General features: G+C 40.3%; 1 protein-coding gene across 1 annotated transcript in view; it reads left to right on the forward strand.

Moving 5' to 3' along the window:
- Nucleotides 1-119: 119 nt before the first annotated feature.
- Mbtd1 (mbt domain containing 1) overlaps nt 120-26,137 on the forward strand; it is a 66,368-nt gene continuing 40,350 nt past the window's right edge. The window contains exons 1-3 of the mRNA XM_050156791.1: nt 120-267; nt 22,217-22,528; nt 22,701-22,782. Of these exons, the coding sequence (XP_050012748.1) occupies nt 22,263-22,528; nt 22,701-22,782 (348 nt within the window). The 5' untranslated portion in view covers nt 120-267; nt 22,217-22,262. The remainder of the gene's footprint in view (nt 268-22,216; nt 22,529-22,700; nt 22,783-26,137) is intronic.

Genomic DNA, 26,137 nt, shown 5'->3' on the forward strand with positions numbered 1-26,137 from the left:
GGGAAGGCCGATCTTCCGGGTGTAGGGGGAAGCGGCGTGCCTGGAGTGGAAAATTTTCCCAGCACAACTTCTCAGAGGCAACATATTGGAAGGGACTCAAGAAGGCCAGGGTAGAAATGAAAGCGTCTGACAGAAACTCCTCTTCCTGCTGACTCTGGGCCCCGCGCCTTGCCGCGAGCCCGCATTACCTCATCGCCTGCTGGTTTTGGTACGGTCCTTGGAGTACGGAGCCTGCAGAGGGTCCCACGCTGGAGGGGAGAGAGGAGGGTACGTGGGGAAGTGGGCCAATCGGGGCGCGGGTCACGGCGCAGGCGCGCTGGGGAGGGAGGGCTATGCTAATGTTGTTGATATCCTGGGGCCACCCGAGTTAAAGGGGGGGAAATCCGGGGGCTGCCACTGTCTCCACTGGCCCGGGCCCAGCCGGGGGTCCCCCCCTGTAGTCGCCACAGTCCCGGGGAGAGGCGCCCGCCCCCTGCTCGGGGGGAGAGGGGGCGCCGCGGGCTCGGGGAGCACGGACGGCCCCTACCCATGAGGCCCTGATGGAAAACACAAAGGATCTGGTGAGAGCCGAGCGCAGCAGCCGCTTTGTGTGCCAGGTTGGGGGGGGGGGGACGCCTGCCACTCCGGGACCCCGCTCGCGGGGCTGTTTCTTCTTCCCACGCCCCCTCCGTCTCCAGAGCTCCCCTCCCCCTACTGGCCGTTTAACGTTCAAGGGGTTCCCCTCCCCCCTCAACCTCTGACTTGGGGTTCTCTCAAATCTCTGGGAAAGGAAAAAAAAACATACGAGAAGAAAGTTTTTCTCTGCCCGTCCCCAGCCCCGTTCTGGCTGAGGAGAAAGTCTAGATGGGAGACTTTTCCTTTTTTAGCTGCCAAGGGTGGGAGAGTGGTGTCCTCACTTCTCTGGGGTGTGGGGGCAGGCGCAGACAGAGTTTCGGGGCTTTGCAGGGGAAGGAACCCACTAGAGGGGGGCCAGTGCCGGGAGGCATTTTGCACGTGGAGGTGCTGCTATTGAAAGGGGGCGGGGTGGGCACGTGTGGGAGGGAGACGTAGGAGTGGTGTTGGGGAGTCAGCCGCCGAGGCTGCTGCTTCAGAAGAGTTCCAAGTCGGTGGACTTCCATCATCTTCACGGTCTCCTTTGTGAACTAGAAATCCTAACATTTCAGAGTCGGAAGAGACACTAGAAGTCACCCAAAGCAGCCGCCCCTGTCCGGCTTCCGACAAGTGGTAGGTAGTCTGACCTCTACTTAAACTACACACATAGAACACGCGCTGCCGCCGAGGAAGGCACCTTCCGTTATTTCCAGTCTTTCTGATACTTGTTCGTCTGCCCGTATTAGACCCTTCAGTCTAATTCATGTCCTGGTTAAGTTGCTCCCTTTTTTACTTCTTCAATTTGTTCTCACATCCTCCTCACCCACCCACTGCTCATTGGCCTATATTTTGTGTGCCAGGAAAGAAGAGCAGGGAAGTGCAGGAGGGGGTGGGGAGAGTTGAGAGATTGTGAAGGCCAACTGAAAACTTTGCAGGGTCAGTTGTAAGTGTGCTACTTACATGGCTGAACATGGTTGGTACTTTTCTCCCGGAAGCCAGACTTGCTATGTGGGGACTTCATGACTGTCTCTCTAGTATTCCTTTTTGAGATTAGGGATTTTAACACCATTTCTTTCCTTAGTACTGTGATTGTACATTTGCCTGTTGCCTGAATCACTTTTCCTAAAAAGGTCTAAAATCGGACCTGGGGAAGGAATAGTACTGACGCTGATCAAGGCAATACCTGGAAGACAAATAATCAGAAGTATTCTTCCCATCAGTTTGACTTGTGGTCTTTGCAAACCCGTGTCCCCTCCAAAACGTCAAAAATGCTCTTTTTTAACATTAATTTATTTATGGGGTAGGGCATACTACATTCTGTGTGTATAGGTCAGAAGACAGGTTGAGGTCATCACCTCATCATCTTCTGCCTTGTGGAACCCAGGAATCAGACCCAGGTCATCAAGGTTGGCAGAAAGCACCTTTACCTACTGAGCCATCTTTTTCCCCCTTACAATTATATCTTATATGAGACTGAAAATGTTTATAGCACTTTAATGTTTACTTTTGTGTTTTAAGTATTTTTAGTCCTCCCAGCATTCATATGCACCAGAATTTGTCCCTTCGTAGTTCACTTGCAGACACAGATTGGCACCCACTGATGTGCTTAACTTCCAGTAGCTCCTGATACTGTTAAAGCAAACTTGTTTCTCTTCTCCAACCTATGATAGAAACTGTTGCTTTGCTCTTCTGTTTCAGACTGTTTACCTCAGCACCAAAGAGTGTTTAGAAAGAAAATAGCTGTTTTTGCACCACCTCCTCTGAATACCAAGTAGCTTCTATTTATATAGAACCCCATATTCAAGGATTGCAAATGCATTGCAGATTAGGGCAAAAGCTGTCTTGAATAAGTGTCTGTTGATAATGTTTTCTGGTGAGCCAAGGTTTTTAGCCATTTTGTAACTTTCAGTGAACTTCAGCATACAGTGTCCTCTCGCAGGGCTAGTCACTAAAGTTTAATGTAGATTTGAATTCTAGCTGTGAAAATTTGCGGAGCTCTTTACTCACATCTTTGAAATTTGAGTCACTATAGAGTTCTAAGTTGTTTTTTTCTGCTAACTTTAAACATGAGCCGTCATGACGTAATTTGACTGACTTTGAAGCATTTGCATTCTAAACATACTAGACAGGAACAACTGGTTTTGTTTTTGAAGAGGGCATCACTGTATTTTTATGACTGGCTATATACACGGATCTTATTATCTTGGTCTTTTCCCGATACCCAGGTGCTCCTTCTTGTTCCTTAGTTACTTTTGTAAATAAAAGTAAAGCAGATTATTTTAAATTGTGTTAAAACGCAGAATTCAAACTAAAACATAATTGTAGTTTATGAATAAAAAACTGTGCTAATGTCATATCCATTAAAGTACTAAATTACTGAAAGCCAGGAGTGATCTGAATAACCACATTCTAAAATTAGAGAAATCGACTGTTTTGTATTGCTCCTTAATTCTCACCTTTTCATCTTTAAAATTGTTTCCATACCTGCCTAGGCCAGAGATAGTGGTGTTTGCCTCTAATCCCACCACCCAAGGGGCAGCATATACAGAGCTGTACAGTAAAAACCCCCATTTCACAAAAACAACAGGAAAATTAGCCTTCCATATAAAATTCAAAGACCGTAAGGTGTCCTTTGTCTCAGGGTTTCAAATACATGACAGTAAAAATCATAAAGACAGAAAAGATTGTATTTACAAGCTTAGATTTATCTTCTAATAGGTCCTAATAGGGTATCCTTAGTACCTTAATAATAATATAAAGATGCATATTTTACTTTTAGATTGTCATGGAATTTTTGATTTTTGTTTTGAGGTAGGGTCTCAAATATCCCTTCCTGGCCTGCAACTTGCTGTGATTCATAGGCGTGGGCCAGCATATCCAGTTTATGCAGTGATGATGAGTGAACCCAGAACCTCATGTGTGCCGAGCACTGTTACACTACATCTCCAGCCAAGAACTTAATATTTCTTAAGCTTTTTTATTAAGGACCCCCCCACACCCAATGCCACGAATTTATAGTTTCTCTTCTGGCTTTGCTAGAAAGCATAATGAAAAGTTAAAGGCTATAAATCTGCTTGAATAAACCCTGAATGTAAGAAACGGGCAGTGATAGTCAGGGGAACACTGTTAGAAGAGGCTTAAGTTGCAATTTTGCCACTGTCAAGCCCTGTGGCCTTGTGGGACAGCATCAAATACCTTGATTTTCTCCTCATAATTGAAGGGTGGGTATAGAATCATTCCTTGATATCTAATAGAACTTTCTGCAGTAATTGTAATATCATTTATATGTGCTAGCCAGTATGGAAACCACCAGCCCCAGTGCCTGTTGAGCACTTAAAATGTAGCTAGTGGACAGAAACATTCGGTATTTTATCATATTGCTTTTACTTGATTTTTAAACAGCCATATCTCTCCAAATTGAATGTGCAACTATTAGAACAATGTAATCACTGGGCTCATCTATGGATTAGTTACAAATACCCCTTTCCTGGAGTTGGTGGTTGTTAGTTCTGCTGTAACATCTGAAAACTTGGTGGTGGTGGTCTGGTTTGGGTGTGTGTGTGTGTGTGTGTGTGTGTGTGTGTGTGTGTGTTACAAAGGCATACATGTATTTGGAAGCCAAAGGTTGGCATTGGGTGTTTTCTTCTTTATTATTCTCTACTTACTTTCTGAGACAGGGTCTCTAACTAAAGTCCTCAGGGATCTACCTGTCTCCATTTCACTGTTGTGACCTCTTTTATGTGGTGCAGGAGAATCTGAATGTGGGTCCTAGTGCTGGGGCAGCAAGTACTCTACCATCTTCCTAGCCTGGTTTGGTTTCTTTATACAAAGTCTCATTTCATAGCCCAGGCTGGCTTTGAACCTGTGTTTGCCTCGGCTTCCAAATTGCTAGGGTTTTAGGTGTGTGCACCAAGCCCTGCCAAGAATTTGTTTAAAGTGTGTCCCAGAAAGTTTTTCTTACCAAATTAGTTAGGGAAACACTAAGTTGGGGTTTGAACTCCTCTAGTGTAGTAGAAATAAGATCTGAACAAAATGGGTGGGCGAGCTGTCTGGGTTCTGGCTCTGTTTGCTTGTTATTTTATCTTAAGGCGAGTTGCCTTAAGTGTCATTCTCGTCATCTGAAATATGGGGTGAGAATCAAGTCTTAATCTTTTCATCGGGTTTCTGTAAGCCTCCATCTAGAGATGTGATGATCACTTGAAGCACAATCCTAATTAGTCTTAACAGTAAAAACCCTAAGTCAAGTCAGATATTTAGGGTGAAAGCTCAAAGGATCTTCCTCCCAAGTGCCAGGATTAAAAGTGTGTGCCTCCGCTGTGTGGCCTCTACAGTTAACTAGTGGCTCGCTCCACCCTCTGATCTCCAAGCAAGCTTTATTTGTCTAAACACAAAATACCATACAGTTACTGCACTTAAAAATGGAGTACCTCTGTCAGTATCTTCCCAGATCTACTTTTCATTGTACAATTGCCACCCCTATTATAAAGCTGCTTGTATATTATTTATTTAAAGCATTGTAGCTCAATTATTTGCACCTACTTCGTAGTCTAGTCTAAGAGCAGACATACTAAATTTAGTAGATTTTTATATTTCTGGTGTTTGGCATTGTAATTTAAAGGCTACTTTATTTTTAGACTTTAAATTTTTTTTTAATCTCTTAAATTTTGTTACGCATGGGAGAATAACCCCTTGTATACATGTATGTCTCTAACTCAGTATTGGATAGCTTCTATTCAGTGATTATATGACTTTTCATTCAATTTTTATTTATTGCATATTTGTATTGGAGGGGGGCGTTGCGTGCCATAGCGTGTGTGGAGGTCAGAAAATGGCTTAGAACCTTTATCCTTGGATCAAACTCAGGTCATAAAGCTTGATGGCAAGTTTCTCTCCACCCATCTCACCAATCATGCCTGTTCCAAATACATTTTTAAAATGCACCCGGGATGTGGCTAAAGGCCTGTGCTTGCTGACATTTGCAAGGCCCTGAGTTTAATCCCTAACATATATACACACACAAAAATTAAACAGTGGTAATAATCTTTAAGACCCTCTAGGCCACTGTGTTTCCTAATTAATTTTTATAAAGCTATGTTATTTTTTAGATAGCATTTCAGGTTCATGCTTAGTTTCATAACTTTTTTCCTGAAGAGCTAACAGCCCATTTGTAAGATGTTTTATCACACATTCTTTCTTTGTAGTAAGTTAGATTTTTTTTTTTTTTTTTTTGGTTTTGGTTTTGGTTTTGGTTTTTCAAGACATGGTTTCTCTGTAGCTTTGGAGCCTGTCCTGGAACTAGCTCTTGTAGATCAGGCTGGCCTCAAACTTACAGAGATCCGCCTGCCTCTGCCTCCCGAGTGCTGGGATTAAAGGCTTGCGCCACCACTGCCCGGCTAGATTTTCTTTAAAAAAAAAAAAAAAAAAAAAGTAAAGTGAGGTCCAAGTGATTGTGCCATCCAGATTTGTAATACTGATAGAACAATAAATTGGACTCAAAAGTGTAGAATCTGGACCTAATCACTAACCAGATTATGCATTTGGTCCTAGTGTTGTAATGAGACAGGCCAGCACAGCTAAGTAGCTTTCTAGCTTCTAAATCTCTTAAATTCTCATCTGAACTTAATCACACAAGTTTAATATTTGAGTAAATAGCGAAGCAGTGGTGGCATGTACCTTTAATCTTAGCACTTGGGAAGATTGATGGATGGATCTCTATGAGTTTGAAGCCAGCCTGGTCTACAGAGGTCCAGTACAGCCAGTGCTAAACAGAGAAACCCTCTCTCAAAAACAAAACGAAACAAAAAAGATTTGAGAAAACGTCTCATATCTCTGTCTAGATCATGAATTATTCTTTGTTCAACTTTTCCATGCTTTGCACACTTCATATCCAACCATTACTTCTTATCCATCTTGATTATCAGCTTGACTGTCAAGGTGTCACAGGCTGTGTTCAAATACCTTTATGTATATAACACCCTAAATCTCTATCATCCTCACTGTATACTCATTGTGTCGTCACTAGAAGAGAGAGCTCGGTAAGATTCTGTGAAGTACATTCACATAACTCTCATTACATTATATGGCTGTGATGTTTTATTAATGATACATAATGTATACCTAGTGTATAAATTAAAATTCTTTTTAGGTACTTATTGTACGGGAGTACACATTGTCTACATAGGGTTCAGAACTATCCTCTCAGTTTCTGCCATTCTTGGGGTAAGGGGAGGTCTTAGAAGAAATCCCCATAAAGAGATGCAATGTGTTTGTTCCTTATATAAAAATTTAGTGACAATGTTGTTCATAGTCAAAGCTGGATGGAGAAAAGATAAACTAATACATAGATAAAGTAGAATACTGCTTAGTAATAAAAGGCAATGGACCATTACCATTTGTAGATGTAGTGACAGATGGGTCTCATATGCCATGCTGATTGAAAGAAATTAGGCACTGAAACGTTCATATTTTCTTGAGACAGAATTCCTGTGTCACCTAAAATGACCTTCTATTTGCAGTCTCCTGCCTCAATCTCTGGAATGGTGGGCTTACAGGTAGGAATGCACTGCCAATGGCCAGCTCCTAATCTTAAATTTAGGTTGACCTTCCCTGACCCGAAAAATCTAAAGTCTGAAGTATCCCAAAACTCAAAACATTTTGAATACCGTATAACACCACACAGGCAGAAAATTTGACCTAACCTGAAGTGATAGTACACAGTCAAAACGTAGGTGTAGTTAGTAGCTGGAGAGAAGATGGCTTACCAATGTTGTTAGCTGTTTGGTGGTGACACACGCCTTTCATCCCAGTCCTCGGAGGCAAAGAATCTGTGAGTTTGAGCCTGGTCTACAAGAGCTAGTTCCAGGACAACCAGGTCCAATCTGAGAAACCCTATCTTGAAAAACAAAAACAAAATTTAAAAAAAGCACTGGCTGCTCTTCTAGTAACCTACATGGTTGCTCACAGCCCCTCTGTCACCTAGTTCCAAGGGATCCAGCACCCTCTTTTGAACTCTACAGGCACCAGAGACACAAGTAGTAGACAGACATTCATGCAAACAAAACACTCATAAAATAAAATAAAAATAAATTCTTAAAAAGGGGGCCAGAAAAGTTGCCATACCTTTAATCCCAGCACTTGAGAGGCAGAGGCAGGAGGATGCTTGGGAATTCAAGGCCAGCTTAGTTTACTAGCTAGTTCCAGGCTAGACAAGGCTAAATGGTGAGACCCAGTCTCCAAAAAAAGAAAAACATAGGTGTAATGAAAATAAGAATACTACTTATATTTTTGGTTATGAGCCTAGCCTTTAACCTCTGAGCCATCTCTCCAGGCCAAAAATAAGAATACTTCTATGTAAAGACTGGTGCACGGTGATATTCAGCTGTAACACCAACACTTAAAGGAAAAGGCAGAGATTTCAAGGTAAAGTCCAGCTTTAACTATCTAATCTGACTTTGTCTTTCAGGAAGAAGGGGTAAATAATCTAGGTGTGGTATTCACACCCAAAGTCTAGGAAGATTAGCCCAAGACCAGCCTAGGCTACGTAGTGAGACCACATTTGAAACTGTACAGACCTGTAACCCCAGCTATTTTAAAAACTGTAGCAGGGCAAATGAGATCAATGCCTGCTTTTATATTTAAAATTCTAATTCTCCTAAGCATTTCCCCCCCCTCTCTCTTTTACTGATACTTATTGAGCTCTACACTTTTCTCTTTTCCCCTCCCTGCCTCTCGCCTCTCCAACCCTCCCCCAAGGTCCCCATGCTCCCAATTTACTCTTGTCTTTTTATACTTTCTACTTCCCATGTAGATTAGATCTATGTAAGTCTCTCGTAGTATCCTCATTGTGGTCTAAATTCTCTGGGATTGTGGTTTGTAGGCTGGCTTTCTTTGCTTTCTGTTTAAAAACCATCTGTGAGTGATGTAATAATTGTCTTTCTGTGCCTGGGTTACCTCACTCAAAATAATGTTTTCTAGCTCCATCTATTTTCCTGCAAAATTCAAGATGTCGTTATTTTTTTCTGCTGTGTAGTACTCCATTGTGTAAATGTACCACATTTTCCTTATCCATTCTTCGGTCAAGGGGCATTTAGGTTATTTCCAGGTTCTGGCTATGACAAACAATGCTGCTATGAACATAGTTGAACACGTGTCCTTGTGGCACGATTGAGCATCCTTTGGATATATACCCAAAAGTAGTATTACTGGATCTTGAGGAAGATTGTTTCCTAATTTTTTGAGAAATTGCCACACTGACATCCAAAAGGGTTGTACCAGCTTGCATTCCCACCAGCAATGGAGAAGTGTTCCCTTTTCCCCACAACCTCTCCAGCATAAGTTGTCATGGGTGTTTTTGATATTGGCCATTCCATTCTGATGATGGAATATCAGAGTTGTTTTGATTTGCTCCCAAACATTTTAAATAAATATTTTTAACCTATACCATATAATATATTCCCTTTTGTGAATTAAAGGCTTCTGAAGCATTTAAGACAAAGAAAACCCTCTGGACAAGGTGATAAACACCTTTAAGCCCAGCAGGTAAATCTCTGAATTTGAGGTAAGCCTGGTTTACAGAGTTCCAGGATGACCAGGGTTACAAAAAAACAAAAAACAAACAAACAAACAAAAACCTGTCTCATTAAAAAAAAAAAAATAAAGAATTCTCAGCCTGCATTTATAAAAACAGAACTCTAGAACAAAAGTAGAAATTGATAGGAAAGGTACATGAGAGCTTTTCAGATTAGACAGGAAGTCTTGAACTCTTATTACACATTCAAAAGTGTGTCTTTCATTAGTAAAAGGCTTCATGGGGATTTAGAGGAAAATACGATTATAAATATCTGTTGTTGTTGTTTGGGGGGGTTGGATTTTTTGTTTGGTTTTGGTTTTTTGAGGCAGAGTTTCTCTGTGTAATAGCCCTGACTGACCTGGAACTCACTTTGTACAGAGATCCACCTGCCTCTGACTTCCAAGTGCTGGGATTAAAGACCTGTGCCACCAAGCCCAGCTTCAAATTACAATTTTTAAAATTCAGTTAGTTGTGTGTTTATGTGCATACATATTCACAAATGTGTGCCTTATATGGGGGTCAGAGGACAACTTTGTGATATCAGTTCTCTCCTACGTTATGTCAAGCTCAGGTCCTCAGGCTTGCATTGTAAATACTTTGACCCACCAAGACGTAGCACTCTAAAAAGTGCTAAATTATTGTAATCCTAATCTGTAGGTTGCAGCTCAGAGCAGGGAGGAGAGGAACACTGATAACCCTAAGCACATCAATAAAAATAAACAACTAGCTCAAATAAGAACAAAATAAATACAAGGGTAGAAAGTAGAAGTATTCCCAATGCTACATTAGTATGCAAAATGAAGAAAAACAATTGTTTTTATAATGCAGGAATAACATAACTTCTAAATTGATAAAGATAGTACAAAGAAATAAAAAGTGCTGATAAGGCAGGAATATGATTGTAAACCTTGAATATGTAGTCTCTGGTTTTTAAGGAAATAACATGTTTCCATATTTAGAAATATGTGTAACTTAACATATTACTTGGTCTAAAGGCCTGTAAACACCTTTTCTAATAAAAACTTGAAAAAGCAAGAATGGATCCATAGATGATTTATTAACATTTTGTCTTAATAATAAATAGGCACCTTACACAGTATTAAATAACTAACTAGGTTTGACTATAGACAGTCATGAAGTAGTCTCTAAATGGTAGAGAAATAGCCAGACTCATGAAAATACATACCTGTTAATCCATGGTGGCACAGGAAGATTGAGAGTTAAAAGCCAGCCTCAACTAGTTAGAGACACTACCTGAAACAAATAAATATGCACCTTAATCTTAAAGCCAGCATTTTAATAAGAATGACCCAGAGCAAAGTAAGTGTTCTCACTGTCTCTTTTGTTTAATGGTATGCTGAAAGTATGAGCCCATAAACAGAATAGGAGAAATAAAGGGGTAACAATGGAGAAAGAAGAAATAAAAGTTTCATGGTAATGTGATTGTTTAATATGAAAAGCCCTAGAAAATTAATAGCAAAACTGTCTTAAAATAATTGGACAAGATAGAATATAAAATAATAAGTTTCCATGCACTGCCAAAACATACAGTTATTGGCAGTAGAACTGTGCCAGTCATGGTATACACTTGTTATCCATCCAGAGCAGAGATAGGAGGACAGCCTCAACCTCCTGGTAATTCAAAGCCAGCCTGGATTTACAAGACAAAACCCCTTGTCAAAAACAAAGAAAGGGCAAGCAGCGGTTTTGCTTGCATTGAATCCCCACAGCCAAAAGCAGGAAGGAGCTCTGAATTCCTGGTCTACAAAGAAAGTTCTAGGACAACAAGGGCAACACAGAGAAACCCTGTCTTGAAAAAAAGAAAAGGCAGAACCTTCCCACATGGAAGACGGATGAAACACAGTCATGTGCACCATAACAGTATTCCATTCGATCAGCTCCGTGTACGACGTGAGATGTTATGCTGGCTGAAGAATTCCTATTGCCTGGTGGCAGCATAGCTGTAGCTGAAACAGTACAGTGCAGGCAGCACTATGTACCTCTGGTAATGTTGGTATCAACAAACCTATGCTGCTAGTCCTAGCAGAGTAGCACATGTGAGTATATGTAGTACATAGTGCTTGCTATTTAATTAAGGGTTTCAGGTTCCTGTGTTTGTACTCTTTGCAGACTGGGGATTGCTAATTAGATTGTTTGCAGTATGGGACTGTTAGACCATTTCTGTCTCTTTTTATATGGATGTTTTGATACCATTTCTCGTGTGTTAAATACCTAGGAGTGTGGGGATAACATGTATAGAGTTACATTTTTTTCAATTCATCTTGATCTGGCTTACTCTGTCAGTGGACAAATTTATTAAGGGGGTCTGGTGGGGGAGAAAATTATTAGGAATATAAAATGACCCGTTGCAAAAACAGTTTCCTAAAAAGTTAACTCTATACATGCTATCCCCACACTCCTGTATTAAAAACCCAGCATCTCATATCTCAACATAGGATAGTTTTACTGGTTACCCCTCACCCCCCACCTTTTTTGGAAACAGGGTCTCCCTATGTAGACCTGGGAACTTACTAAGTAGATCCAGGCTGGCCTTGAACTCAAAGATTTGCCTTCTTCCTTAGAGCTGGTATCAAAGGCACTCACAGGTCAACCAGACCTTCATACTTTCTTTTGTTTATATACCTTTTGACCTTTCTCTTTTGAATTTTTAGTCAAAACCTTTTCTCCCCACGGTTGTTTGTAGTTAGTATAGGTTTATATGCAAATCTTGCTCTCATAAAAAAGTTTATGAAACTTTTTAGCATGGAATTAAAAAAAATCTGATTAACCCCAGAACTAAGCAGGCAGAAATAGATTTTATGAGTTCAAGGCCAACTTATTCTACAAAGTGAGTTTAAACCAGTCAAAGCTGCATAGTAAGACCCTTTCTTGGTTGGTGGGTGGGTGGGTGGTGTGATAAAATGTACCAAGTTATTTATTTTTTTAATATTGGAGATCAAACTCAGGGTCTTGGGCATGGTGAGTATACACACTCACTGGATCAGCATTTCCTCCCCTTTATCTCTATGAGTCAACATCAGAAAAAATTCCCTAAAGTGTAATGTAGAAAAATTCACCTCCATTTTCTCCTAGTGTTTGTACAGTTTCTCTCTATCTTTAAGTCTCTGGGTCATTTCGACTTCATTCTCATGAGTGGTGAGAAGGATCTATCATGTTTTTAAATGGTTACCTAACTGCTGTAACATCATTATGAAATCTTACCTCGGATTTGAAATACCACTTGTAAGTACTAGGTTTCTATCATGTACTTCTATGTTTCTGAACTTTACCCTACAGTCATTTATTACTAATGACAGGGCTATGCTCTGGAAGTTCCAACATGGGTCTGTTCACTCCCTCAGAGTTAGCAGTTAATTCAACTCTGGGCAAATCCTGCCTTTTCAACATTTAAAAGTACTAGAATTGAAAAATAATTTTTAATTTTGTTTGTCAAAAATTATCACATACTAAACTAGATGTGAGATTACTATAAAGAATGGTATTAGCTATGGTGGTCTACACCTTTAATCCCAGCACCCGGGAGGCAGAGACAGGCAAATCTCTGTGAGTTCAATGCTAACCGGGTCTACATAGTAAGATCCAGAATAGTCAGAACTACACAGAGAAACCCTGTCTCAAACAAACAAACCTTTAAAAAAATATGTGCATGTTACTGTCCTGGGGAAAGGATGAGAAAACTAGACTAGACCTTTACCAGCTATTCAGAATTAATATCACCAGTAAGGTGCCATCCTGTGCCTCAAGATGCAGTATTTTGTAAACAGGTCATCACTATTATAGCAGTGTATAACTTAATGAAGACATACCAGCTAAACCCCAAACTGGAAAGAAAATCCTATTAAAAATGGAAGAACTTGTGTTCTCAAAAATAAATAAATAAACTTCCAAAGACATTACTAAGTCAGTCAGAATATGGATAATGGATTAGCAATTAGTGCCCTAAAGGCTAGGTTTGTTTCTGGAGGTGGTGATATAGTTGTTTGTTTTTGTTATTTGAGTTATTTTTTATTTAAATTTTTTTGCGTAACTCGTCAGCATGGAACTTGCTATGTATGTACCCCATGCTGACTTCAAACTCAGATTCCTCCTGCTTCAGCTTCCCAAATGCTAGATTAGGCCTGACAGAAAAGTACAACATTATTAATACATTATTAATATAAATTATTAATAAATTTCCTAAGCTGAAAAACCTAGTGTAGGTATGAAAGAATGTTTTTATTCTTAGGGGTAGTGTATATGGTTTAAACTATGTATTCAGAGAGAAGAACAAATAAATGGGGCAAAATGTTACCAGTAAATTTGAGCGCACAGGCATTTATTGTGCAGTTCTTCCAGTCTTCCTGAAAGTTTGACATTATTTCTTTCCAAAGAAGTGTAAAGGACTATACTGACAGATCATTTTCATCCATCATCATTAACAAAAATGAGAATATATCCCCTGGGATAGCATTCTAGATATTGCTGGAACAAAAACAGATCTGGTCAAATTTCTTTTGAAGGGACTTTACTATGTTTCAGTCTTTTGCAACTAACTGTATTATATACTAGCTGTTTACTTTCCATAATATAAAACACATATAGATAAGTTTATTGGAGCATACAAAATATCAAAAACTAGATATTTTTACAAAGAAAGGAATGATATATATTCTATGTAGATTATCATTTATGAAATTTTGTGTTTAAGAAAAAAAGAAGGGGCTGGAGAGATGCCCCTATTGATAAAGAGCTTGCATTGCAAAAGAAGGCCTGAGTTTGGGTCCCCACCTCAGTGTAAAAAGCCAAGCATGGTAATGGACACCAAATTCTAATTGGTCTTAATAATAAAAACCTGTAGTCAGATCTCAGGGTAAATGCTGAAAGATCAGAGAAGTAAAGGTGACTTTTTGTCTCTACGGAGACCTCAGACCTAAAGAGGCAAGATCCTGTCTCTTCCCACCTTACATTCTTCTCTCTGCCTAGCCATATCACTTCCTGTCTCTACCTTCCTAGTGCTGGGATTAAAATGTGAACCACCACTGCTCGCCTCATTCTCTTTTAGACTCCAATTTTGTGTTGTCAAGGGTGACCTTGAATTCACAGAGATCCCCTGCCTCTGTCTTGGGAGTGTTAAAATTAAAGGTGTGTACCACCACTGTCTGGCCTCTATGGCTAACTAGTAGCTAACTCCGCACTCTTATTTTCAGGCAAGCTTTATTTGTTATAACAGAAACAAAATACCACCACAGACTCATGTAATCTCAGCACTAAGGAAGGTAAAGAACAGCAGATTCCTAGAGCTCTCTGGACAGCCTCTTTACCTGAATCAGTTAGTGAGAGATAGCATGTCAACAAATAGGGTGGAGAGGGATTGAGGACACCTCCTCAAAAATTGATCTTGTGATTCATGCGTGTTCGCCTACATAAACAAAAACAGATGGATATACCACACACATACCAAATAAAAGGCTTGAATAAGTTGATTTTTCTCTCAGGACACCCTTCTCTCTTTGAAAGAAAAATGCATATAGACTGGGAAGAGAAGGAAAAGTCTTTAGGGGGGTAAAGTAAGGATTGGAAGTAAAAGTATAGATTCACGATTACCTTAAATGTGCTTGTGTATATACTTCTGTGTTGTGTGTGTGTGTGTGTGTGTGTGTGTGTGTGTGTGTGTGTGTGTAGATTCCTACTTGCATTCCTGAAGGGGCTCAAAAGTGAAGGTGGTAGTGGTATTTGAAGAAACAAGAGTCTAGGATTCATCCTTAAGAATGATAGTGAACATTTTTTCCTCCCAAATGCTGGGATTACAGACATGTGACACAACACCCAGTTGATGCTTTGCTAAGGATCAGTCAAACCCAGGGCTTCAGTCTTCCTATGCAAGCACTCTACCAGCTAGGCTACAACTCCTATCCATTTTCTGTTTCGTTTTTTTTTTTTGTTTTTTGTTTTTGTTTTTTGTTTTTTGTTTTTTTTTTTTGAGAGAGAGAGAGAGAGAATTTTTTTTTCTTGCTTTTTGATTTTTATCTTTTTAAGACAGGGTTTCTTTGTGTAGCCCCAGCTGTCCTGCAACTCAAACTCAGGGATCCACCTACCTCTGCAGGAATTAAAGTCAGTTTGTTCATTTTATGTGTGCTGCATATATAAATGCACCATGTGTATCCTTGGTGCCTGTGGAGGTCAGAAAGCGGCACTGGATCCCCTACAGCTGGAGTTACAGATGGCTGTGAACCACTTGGTGGGTTCTAAGAATCAAACCCAGATCCATCTTCAAGAGATACCAGTGCTCTTAACCACTGAGCCCTATCTAGCTGTTTTCACACAGAAGTTTGCTGTGTAGCCCAAAGTAGCCTCAAGCATTGGTCTTCCTCTGCTTTGTATGGGTTGGTTTTAAAGGCATAAATGTTGGGATTACAGGTTTTGCGATCCGGCCAGTCTGTCTCCTGGTTTTAATTTACATTTTACAATAGCTAAAAATATTAAGCTGCTTTTTATGTCTTTATTTGCCATCTGAGTAACTTTGAAATGTCTATTAAGTATTTTGCCTCATTTTTAAAATAGATTGTTTTAGTCACTGAAGTGATTTTGGTTTTTCTTTCATTATTTTGGGAGTGTGTTTGTTTTGTTCTGTCTGTAGGTTTGTTTTGTTTTGTTTTAGATAATGTTTCTTATACTCTAAGCTGTCTGACCCAGAACTCATTTTTGTTGAAGAGGATGACCTTGAATTCCTGCAGCCCTCTAACCTAAGTGCTGGGAGTGGCCCCACACTGTTCTGTTTAGGTTTGTATTTTTGTTTGTTTGCGTGCTCTTTCAGTACTAGGTAGGGCCCTGTGCCCACTCCAGCTATATTATCAGTCCTTTTTTTTTTTTTCTTTTAATTCTTTTATGTAAGGCAAGGTCTTGGTAAATTGCTCAAGCTGTCTTCAGATTTGGAGTTCTCTGCCTTAGCCTTTCTAGTAGCTGGGATTACAAGTTTATATCTCCAGCCATTCATTAAGGAGATTGGGGGTGTTTTGTTTGTTTTGTTTTTGAGATAGGGTCTTATTTAGTTCATTGGCATCAAATTGGATTGTGGTCCAGGATGACCTTGAATTAACCATCCTCCTGACTGCACCTCCAAACCCAAACCCCGGGCTTGTGCAAGCTAGGTAAACTCTCCACCTGCTGAGCTCTCTGAGTTTCAATACTCGTTGCTGTTGTCATCTAAGTACAAATCTTTGTCATGTACATGGTATACAAATACTTCCTCCCAGTCTCTGATTGCCTTACTCTTATTCTCTTAACTGTTTTTTAATATTATGTGGATGGGCAACTTCCAACATGTAGTTGGATGTGGAATGTGGATAAAGGTGTCTCAAAAATCCAGAAGAAAAACAGTTGGCCTTTTAGTGATATTAATTCTAGTTCAAGAACATGATCCTCAGGCCGGGCGGTGGTGGCGCACTCCTTTAATCCCAGCACTCGGGAGGCAGAGACAGGCGGATCTCTGTGAGTTCGAGGCCAGCCTGGTCTACAAGAGCTAGTTCCAGGACAGGCTTCAAAGCTACAGAGAAACCCTATCTCGAAAAACCGGAAGAAAAAAAAAAAAAAAAAGAACATGATCCTCCTCTCCATTTAGATCTTTATTTTGTTGGTACTATTTTCTCATTTCTCTTTTACCACATTTATTTCGTAACTTTTGATAATATTGTAAATTGTATTTTTGCATTTCAATTTCCAGTTTTCTACCAGTCTTTTCATGTGGTATATATTAGGCTGGAGTTACATTCCCTTTTAGAGTACAGAAATGGTATTTGATCCATCTGTTTTACTTTGTTTTCTGAATGTGTTTGTTAATTGGATTTTGGATACTCTGTCTTGAGAGGAAGAGCATGGGATATATGCATGCCTCTGACTGTAGAAATCAGAGGACAGTGTACAGGAGTTGTTCTCCTTTCTCTGCTCAGTCCTGAGAATCTATTTCAGGTGAGACGGTAAGCTGTCTCACTGGCCCTGACTGAACTCATTGTTGTCCACTCTGGGGTTAACAGCATGTTCTTGCAGAGGACCAGTTTCATTTAACTCGCACCCTTATAGCTGCCTGTAAATCCAGTTTCAGGGGATTCAACAACCTCTTCTGACCTGCATTTTGTTTCTACTAATAGTTGGTGGTTGCTGATAATTACTTGGTAATATTTGACAAATCTGAAAATTACAACTACCTGGATTATATATCACTGTCACCTGATAAAACTTGAAGTAGTTTCAGCTTTGGAAGTACTGGTGGGCTGCAGCCACTTCTTGCCATAAGGGTCTTCATACAATAAAAAACAGTAATTGCTCAGACTTACTCAACAGGATAGGCCTATCTATAGTTATTTTTTAAAAAGAAAAGAAATTCTATGGGGAGAGATGGCTTAGTGATTAAGAACATTGGCTGCTTTTCCAGGTTTCATTCCCATCATCCAGCCATCTGTAACTCTAGTTAGAGAATCCAGTACCCTCTTCTGTACTCTGCAGGCACTTGGCATAAATGTGGTGCAAAACACCCATATATGCATAACAATAATAAGATAATACCATATATACAAAATAAAAATAAAAGCTGGACATTGTGGCACACACCTTCAATCCCAGCACTTGGGAGGCAGAAACAGGCGAATCTCTGTGAATTTGTGGCCGCCTAGTCAACACACTACAGAGTGAGTTCCAGGACAGGCTTCAGAGCTACAGAGAAACCTGTCTTGTCAAACAAAAACAAAAAATTCTGTCCACTCAGAAAATGAGTAGAAAAGACTCCTTTATACAGCTTACCAAGAAGTGTGGCATAAATAATCATGAAGTTGGGCTACAGAGAACGTCAATAATTAAGAACACCTGCTACACTTGGAAAAAACCCAAGTTCAGGTCACAACCACCTGCAGTTCAACTCCAGTGGGTATGAGCTCTTCTGTCCTCCATGGGCACTACCCTCACACAATATACTTAATAACTAAAAATAATTTTTTAAAAAAAGCAACCTTTTTTAACGTTTACAAATATGTCAAGTACTCATATGGTATGTTGGCATAGCCCAGATTTCTCAGCCTAGGTTTGTCCAGGGAATTATTCTCCCACATGTTTATAAGATCTTTTCTGTGTGTAGTAGAACCTTAGAAAAGGTCAGAAAGCATTCCTCTAGAACCTGAGCCTTCAGAATAAATTAGATGTTTACTGCATACTGTATATCCTCTTTAATAATGGCTATAATCATATTAAAGGCTCTAAAACACCTTGAAAGCACAAAAAAATTCCTAAATGATCGTGCTACTTTATGTAACAGATGCTAACCTTGAACTTGTGATTCTCCTGCCTCAGCCCTCAGTGTTGGAATAACAGGTGGTTAGCTGGTTAGCTTTATTGTCAACTTGGCAAGCCTAGAATCACCTTGGGAAAAGGAACCTCAGTTGAAGAATTGCTCAAGTCAGACTGACCTGTTGTAAGTCTGTGGAACACTTAATGTTATAGGAGGACCCAGCCCACTGGTGGGGGAGGAGCAGGGGGTACCATCCCTAGGCAGGTGTACACGAGCTCCCTAAGAAAGCTAGTAGATCAAACCAGAGGACAATGCGGTAAGGAGTGTTCCTCCATTGCCTCTGCTTCAGTTCTAACTTTGAGTTCCTACCCTCACTTCTGTCAGTGATGGGCTCAAATGTAAGCAAAGTAAACCTTTCCTCTCCAAGTTGCTTTTAGTCATAGTATTTATCATGGCAACAGAAGGCAAATTAGAAGGCATATCTGGCATTAACGCTTTTTAAAATATTAACGGTCTGTAATTATTAAAACTGCCATTTGGAATCTTAATCCCTTGAAATTTCAAGATAGTAATTTCTCAAAGTAGGGTTAGAATAAACTATTGAGTTGACACGTATTATTTGCTAAATGAACTGGATGTGTAGTAGGCATATATGAAAACTTTGGGGGTCTTTATTTTTGTTTTGGGGACTTGGGTGATTTTTTTGTTTAAGGGGATTTTTTTGTTGTTATTTGAGACAAGGCCCTCTGTATAGCCCTATCTGTCCTGAAGCTCAAGCTGGCCCCGAAATCACAGGTCTACTAGTGCTGGGCTTATTATTGGGGGGGGGGGGTGCGCACGCACGCGCGCGCGCACACACACTCACACATAACACCAGTGCACACATGTCGTGGCACTTGTGGAGATTACAGAATAATTTTCCAATAGTTGGTTCTCTCCTTCCACTATGGTGTCCATGGACTGAATTCAGGTTATTAGGCTTGTGCTACAAGCACTGAGCTATCTCACTGCCCTCCATGAAGTCTTCATGGATATTTCTGCGTGAATTTACTTGAGATTCCGAGTCTAATCTAGCTGGTATTAACATTGTAAATCATATACTGGCATAAATCATTCATACACAGTCTTCTCTTGGCCCTGTGGGGAAAAGAATCCTGACCTGAGTTAGCCTAAAAGGACTATTATGATCTTACTACAAATCCTCCTGTACATTGTCTCCATTCTCTCCTGATAGGCATAGCTGCACTATTAATGTATCTAGGCTATTATAGCCCAAATCCTTTATCTTCTGGTTTTGGTTTTAGTTTTAGACAGAGATCTCTATTATGTAACCCTGGCTGCCCTAGAATTCACAATGGAGACCAGGCTGACCTCAAACTCACAGAGATCCATTTGCCTCTTCAATCACACACATATACACACTCTCACACCACTCTATATCCCAACCTATTCCCAGTGCTGAGATTAAAACATGAGCCACTGTGCCCAACTCATTATCCTTTATCTTGATCCTTCTGCCTGTTTCAACAGAAGATATTCAAGGGTCACCCTTTGTTTCTTACCTCATGTTGTGTGACACTATTCCTGGGGAGACATGAGCAAATGCCTACTTGCCTCAGATAGGCACTGATGACAAATCAAAGTAAGGATACCACCGAATTGCAACTTGGTGAGTCAGTTAGTTTTATTGGGGTTACTTGGGTATGGGGTTAGGGATTACTTAGAAGGAACAGAAATGACTCAATGACAGCTGCGTCACCAAAGCCTACCCCAGCATAGGTAACAGCTCACAAAAACTGGAAACCTGGAGAATACTACACAAACTACATGTAGCTCAGCTGGTCTCTTGCCTCTTCCAGACAGTGTCTCTCAGCAATTCTTAGTACTTATATGCTTAGGGAGTGGGCATCTAGCATATCTGGTCAGTTTCAGGGACTTCCTGCAGCCTTGAGTTGCTTACTTCCTGAGCTTAAGGAGTTTCCCTAAAAGAGGACATTTTACCCCATTTAGAACATCCTGTGTCTTAACAGGCTTCCTTCCAAAAGGAAGACCTTATCTCCAGATGAACGTACTATGCAGCACTTCACTGAGGATGGTATCACCATTGAATATGCTATCAGCTCTTATTCTGTTGCCCATAACTGCTCCATTTCTCAGTCTATGACACCATTTATGAGAACTGTGTCTGCTGTATACAGTTACAGTGAGGTACACGTATGTTTGATAAGTAGTTGCTGGTAACTAAGAAAAAACTTGAGTTCTCAAGTAATATTGGCAGGCTGGTCAGAATTCTGTGTTCATAGTACCACACTATCAAATAAAGATTAGCCTATTCCCTACCAGTCTGATTTCTCCTTTAAATATTCCAATAGTATCAAATTTTGATTCTTTGAGGATAGATTTGATTTATAAAACTATCCAAAAGTTGCTCAGAACAACAGACAAGTGCTATAAAGGAGCTGGGAGTTACTTTTATTGATGCACACAAAATTTTCCAAGGGATGCGCCTAAGTCAGTATTTTTGAGGTTACATGAAGTGATCTGAGAAACCAAGTTGGGTACCAAAGACACACCTGTATAATCTCAGCCACTCGGGCTGTTGGGAGGATTGAGGCCAGCCTTACAAGCAAACTTTGTTTCAGAATAATGTAGTGATGAAGCGAACAGGCCTGCTTAGCCCCGGAAATAATAACACAGAAACTGTATTCATTTAAACACTGCCTGGCCCATTATCTCTAGCCTCTTACTGGCTAACTCACATCTTGATTAACCCATTTCTATTAATCTGTGATTGCCACGATGTCATGGCTTACTGGGAAGATTCTAACCTACATCCATCTCGAGTCAGAGAGCCATGGCGTCTGCCACACTGCCTTCTACCCAGCATCCTGTTCTGTCTACTCCGCCTATCTAATTTTCTGCCCTATCAAAAAGCCAAGGCAGTTTCTTTATTTAACCAATGAAATCAACACAAAAAAAGATCCTCCTACATCAAAATAAGAAACAGGGCTGGAAAGATGACTCAGTGGTTGACACTCTTCCAGAGGACACAGGTTCAGGTCCCATCACCCACATGGCAGCTCATAAGGGTCCATATAACTCAGTTCCAGGGGATCTAACAACCAGGCACACAATTGGTACACAGACATACATGCAGACAAAAACATGCACACACATTTATTTTTTAAAGCAATTTAGAATTTAGATTAAAAAAGGCAAATTAAGAAATACTGTTTGCATTTCTTTCTTGTTTTGTTTTTCAAGACAGAATTTCTCTGAGTAACAGCCATAACTGTCCTGGAACTCAGAGATTCACCTGCCTCTGCGTCCCTGCTCCACAACCACCCAACTATATCTCGTTTTTTTTAAAAGACTGGATCTGGTGTGATTTTTTTTTTTTGAGGGGAAGCAGGACATGCCTCGTTAAATACACAAGTCATTACATCAGTCTCAGTTCTCTGATTATTATTAAATTTGCAAACTAGTTTGTGTCTCATAGTAGAGAAGTTCATTTTGCCACAGTATCTCATATTTCATTAAAAGATAATGTGCTCTGCTAGGCCTGCACCTATAATCCCAGCAGCTTGAGAGACTGAAGTTGGAGAATCACCTGAGTTTGAGGCCAACCCAAGCTGTTACAAAGACCCTATACCAATGAGCAAACAAAAATTTCTGTTCTCAGTTCTAGATTTCATTTGTCAAATCTCACTTAACTTGTATTAAGGGCTTGTAAAGAGCTATATGTGAGCACTTTGTCATATGTCACTGATTTCTTTACAAAGACAGAACATTCTTCACAATCCAAAAGAAAAAGAAGATTCGTTCGGGATGTTTGACGGCTATGATAGCTGCAGTGAGGACACAAGTAGCAGCTCCAGCTCCGAAGAGAGTGAAGAAGAAGTTGCTCCTTTACCTTCCAATCTCCCAATTATCAAAAATAATGGACAAGTCTACACATACCCAGATGGTAAATCTGGCATGGGTGAGTGTCAACACATCTACCTGCTGCATGACTTTCTGTTTGAGGGTGTTTTCATTTCATATTTGGTTTTTTTGTTTGTTTTAGGTTGGTTTAGTTATTTTATTTTTAGATAGTGTCTTGCTATGTAAGGCAGACTGTGGAGAACTCACTATCGTCCTGTCTTTGTCTTCAGAGTGCTGGGATTATAAACAGTGGCACCATACCTGGCCTCTCCTTTAGGATTATTTGAAGATATGAATTCCAGATAAGATCGCTGAGTTTATCTCTGCCATCCCCAATTCTAGTGGGAAGCAAATAGAAAAAAATCAAAATCAGTCTATTATAAGATATAAATTCAGTTTATATCTTATAGATATAGAGCTGAAAGTGAGAAGGATCATAGTGTTTTTAGAAACACTGAGATAGGATAGGGCTTCTCTGCGATGGTTCATCAAGATTGGGGGGAGCAGCAGGGCAGTTGAGGGTTTCAGAACAGGTTGCACTGTGAGTCACAGGCTGGCCTACACTTGCCTCACCATGCCCAGTTCATAAGTTACCACCTCCAGTAATAAGGTATAGCCTGATCAACAGAGAGAGTTCTAAGACAACCCTGTCTCAAAAGGAAAAAAAATCATCTCCAACAAATGGCTGTGATGGGACCAAAAGATAGTTCAGCCTTGCTGTCTTCTTCAGGGCACTGTGGTTAAGTCACTGGCTTTTTCTGAAATAATACTAAATTTCAGTTCATAGATACTTAGCATTTTTTTCTTTTTTTTTTTTAATTGAGAGGTCGAGATAGAAAGGTAGAGGTGCACGTGCCATAGTGCACTAGGAGAGGTCAGAAAGACAACTTTGTGTAGTTGGTTCTCTTTCACCCTTCAGGTTGCCGCACTTGCTTGACTAGTGCCTTTATCGACATAGCCAGCTCACTGGTTGCTGTTGCTTTTGTTTGTTTGGGTTTTATTTTTGTTTTTCCATACAGGGTTTCACCAGGCTGGCCTTGAACTCAGAGATCCACCTGCCTCTGCCTGTCAAGTACTAGGATTAAAGGCGTGCAACACCACTGCCTGGCTGTTTGTTGTTTTATGGCATATGTAAACCAACCTAAACTAATCTTGGGTCTTTGAATCTCCCTTGGAAGCCTCTTTCTTACTAACCTTTGTAGAAATTTTTAAATGTCATCTAATGTTGGATGCTATGTCAATTTTTCAGCTGTGTATCATTTACAAATGTGATAATCCTATTTTATACATCCTATAGTCTTTCAGCTAAGAAGCCGAAAATGAATGGTAGAGCCTGGTACAGAGTTCTACAAACCATATAAAAAAATGTACTTAGCTAAAAGTGGCTGCAGTGGTAATACTTGAAGAGACAAAGGCGAAAGATCGACGTGGACTACACAGGGAGGCTATCCCAGAAACAAATTTTTTATAAAAATCAACTTCACTGTTTAAGACAGTAGCTCAGTCAGTAAAGTGCATGCTATGTATCCATGAGGACCTTGTTTGACCTCTAGATGACAAGTAAAAAAGCGGGCAGTGGAGGCGCACGCCTTAGGGAGGCAGAGGCAGGCGGATCTCTGTGAGTTCGAGGCCAGCCTGGTCTACAAGAGCTAGTTCCAGGACAGGCTCCAAAGCCACAGAGAAACCCTGTCTCGAAAAACCAAAAAAAAAAAAAAAAAAAAAAAATTCTGATCGTGTTCACCCATAATCCCAGCCATCACTAGAGAGATGGAAATAGGTGAATCCGTGGAACTCACTGGCAAGTCAGCCTAACCTACTTGACAAGCTTTGAGCCAGACTGTCTCAAAGAAACAAAGTAGATGGCATCTAAGGAACAACAGCTGAAATTGACCCCTGGCTTACACACATACACACACACACACACACACACACACACACAGGCCATAGGCATGCATGTGCGTGTGCACACATATATACACACACACACGTATGCGTAATTCTTACACTAGCACAAAATTTTATCAACACCTATTAGGATCATCTGTGGTAATTCATTCAATAATCCCAGCTCTTGATAGGCTGCAGCAGGCAGATTGAGAGGTTGAGGCCAGCCTGGTCTGCATAATGAGACTTTGTCTAGGGAACAAAACAAAACAAAAGGATTGGCCAGTCAGTTAAAATGTGATGTGCCTAGAACCAGGGATGATGGCGCACTCCTTTAATCCCAGCACTCTGGAGACAGGCAGGAGGATCTCTGTGAGGTCTATCTAGACCAACCTGGCCTATATAACAAGTCCCATGACAGTCAAGACTTGATCTTGTCTCAAAAACCAAAAAGGGAAAAAAAAATATACCTAGGGAAAAATAGATGTGTGGCTCAGCAGTAGTTCTTTCCTTGCATGGAAAGATGCTATGTTAAATCTATTAAATCTAGCATCACAAACCATAAAAGAAGGATTTCCTAGGTGTGTTCTACTCCATCTGACATTTCTCAGTCATGATCGACAAAGCTATATGAAAACTTTTGTCAGAAATACTGAACTTGATATGGTGGTATACACCTTTACTCTCAGCACTTGGAAAGCAGAGGCAGGCAGATATCTGTGAGTTTAAGGCCAGCCTAGAATACATAGTGAATTCCAACCCAACCAGGGCTACATAGTGAGACCCTGTCTCAAGTGGGGGGAAAAAAGCTTTATTCCTATTTCTACATATTCTTGCTATGGGTGATATCATACCAGTGTGGAAATCTTACCACAAAAGAGCACTGTAGTTGTTGACGTTGTATAATTCTTGTCAAGGATTCATTATCCACTTGACTAGTTTGGTTTTGTTGAGAGACAGGGTCTCACTGTAAACCAGGCTGGCCTGGAACTCACTGTGGAGACAGGGCCTGCTTTGCCTTCTAAGTATTAGGAACAAAACAGTGTGCCACTACAGCAGACATTTTTTTTAATGTAGGTAATTGCAAATCTTTTAATGACATATAATTTGTACAAACCATTTTTTTTTCTCGTATGGGACACCCCATATTTATTGCCAGTTCCTTGTATTTTTAGTGTTTGGTCTTGTTTCCATTTCTCGAGGATGTATAAGTGCTGGTTACACTTTAACCATTTGGTGGAACATTAACCTGTGGTTTTTTGTTTTGTTTTCTCTCTCTCTTGGGCAGTACTAAGGACTAAAACTAGGGCCTCATGCATGCTAGTGTTCTTCCACTGAACTATATCCAAGCTCACTTTTTGCTGAAACGGGATTTTACTTACCCACACTGGCCTTGAATTTTCTCTATAGCCTAGGCAGACCTTGAACTCTTAACCCTTCTGCCTCAGCCTGATTGCATAGCCAGTCCCAGTTATGGGCATTATGTAATACCCATCAGAGGCCGAGTTGTCTCTTGCCCTGACCTCATGCATAGCACCTGCTCCATACTGGATATAATTGAAAGAATACTCTTCATTTTTCTAAATGCTTGCTCTTTTTTAGTTTCAACCTTTGCAATATTTTAAAGGCTTTTGCATTCCTTTTAATCTTTTTTTCTCCTTTTAATCTTCTGCACATAATCATTTTAAAAGCTGAAATTCATAATATATTGTTGAAATAGGAGCGGCAGGGCTGCGTCCCCGGCACCCGGCCGCCCACATGGCTAGCTTATGCCCCGAAATAATTACACGGAAACTGTATTCTTTCAAACACTGCCTGGCCCAGCTAGTTCCAGCTTCTTATTGGCTAGCTCTTACATATTGTTCTAACCCATTTCTAATATTCTGTGTAGCCCA

This window comes from Alexandromys fortis, unplaced genomic scaffold (genome assembly GCF_014885135.2).
Source record: "Alexandromys fortis isolate MF-2015 unplaced genomic scaffold, M_Fortis_MF-2015_v1.1 scaffold_31, whole genome shotgun sequence".
Lineage (NCBI taxonomy): Eukaryota > Metazoa > Chordata > Mammalia > Rodentia > Cricetidae > Alexandromys > Alexandromys fortis.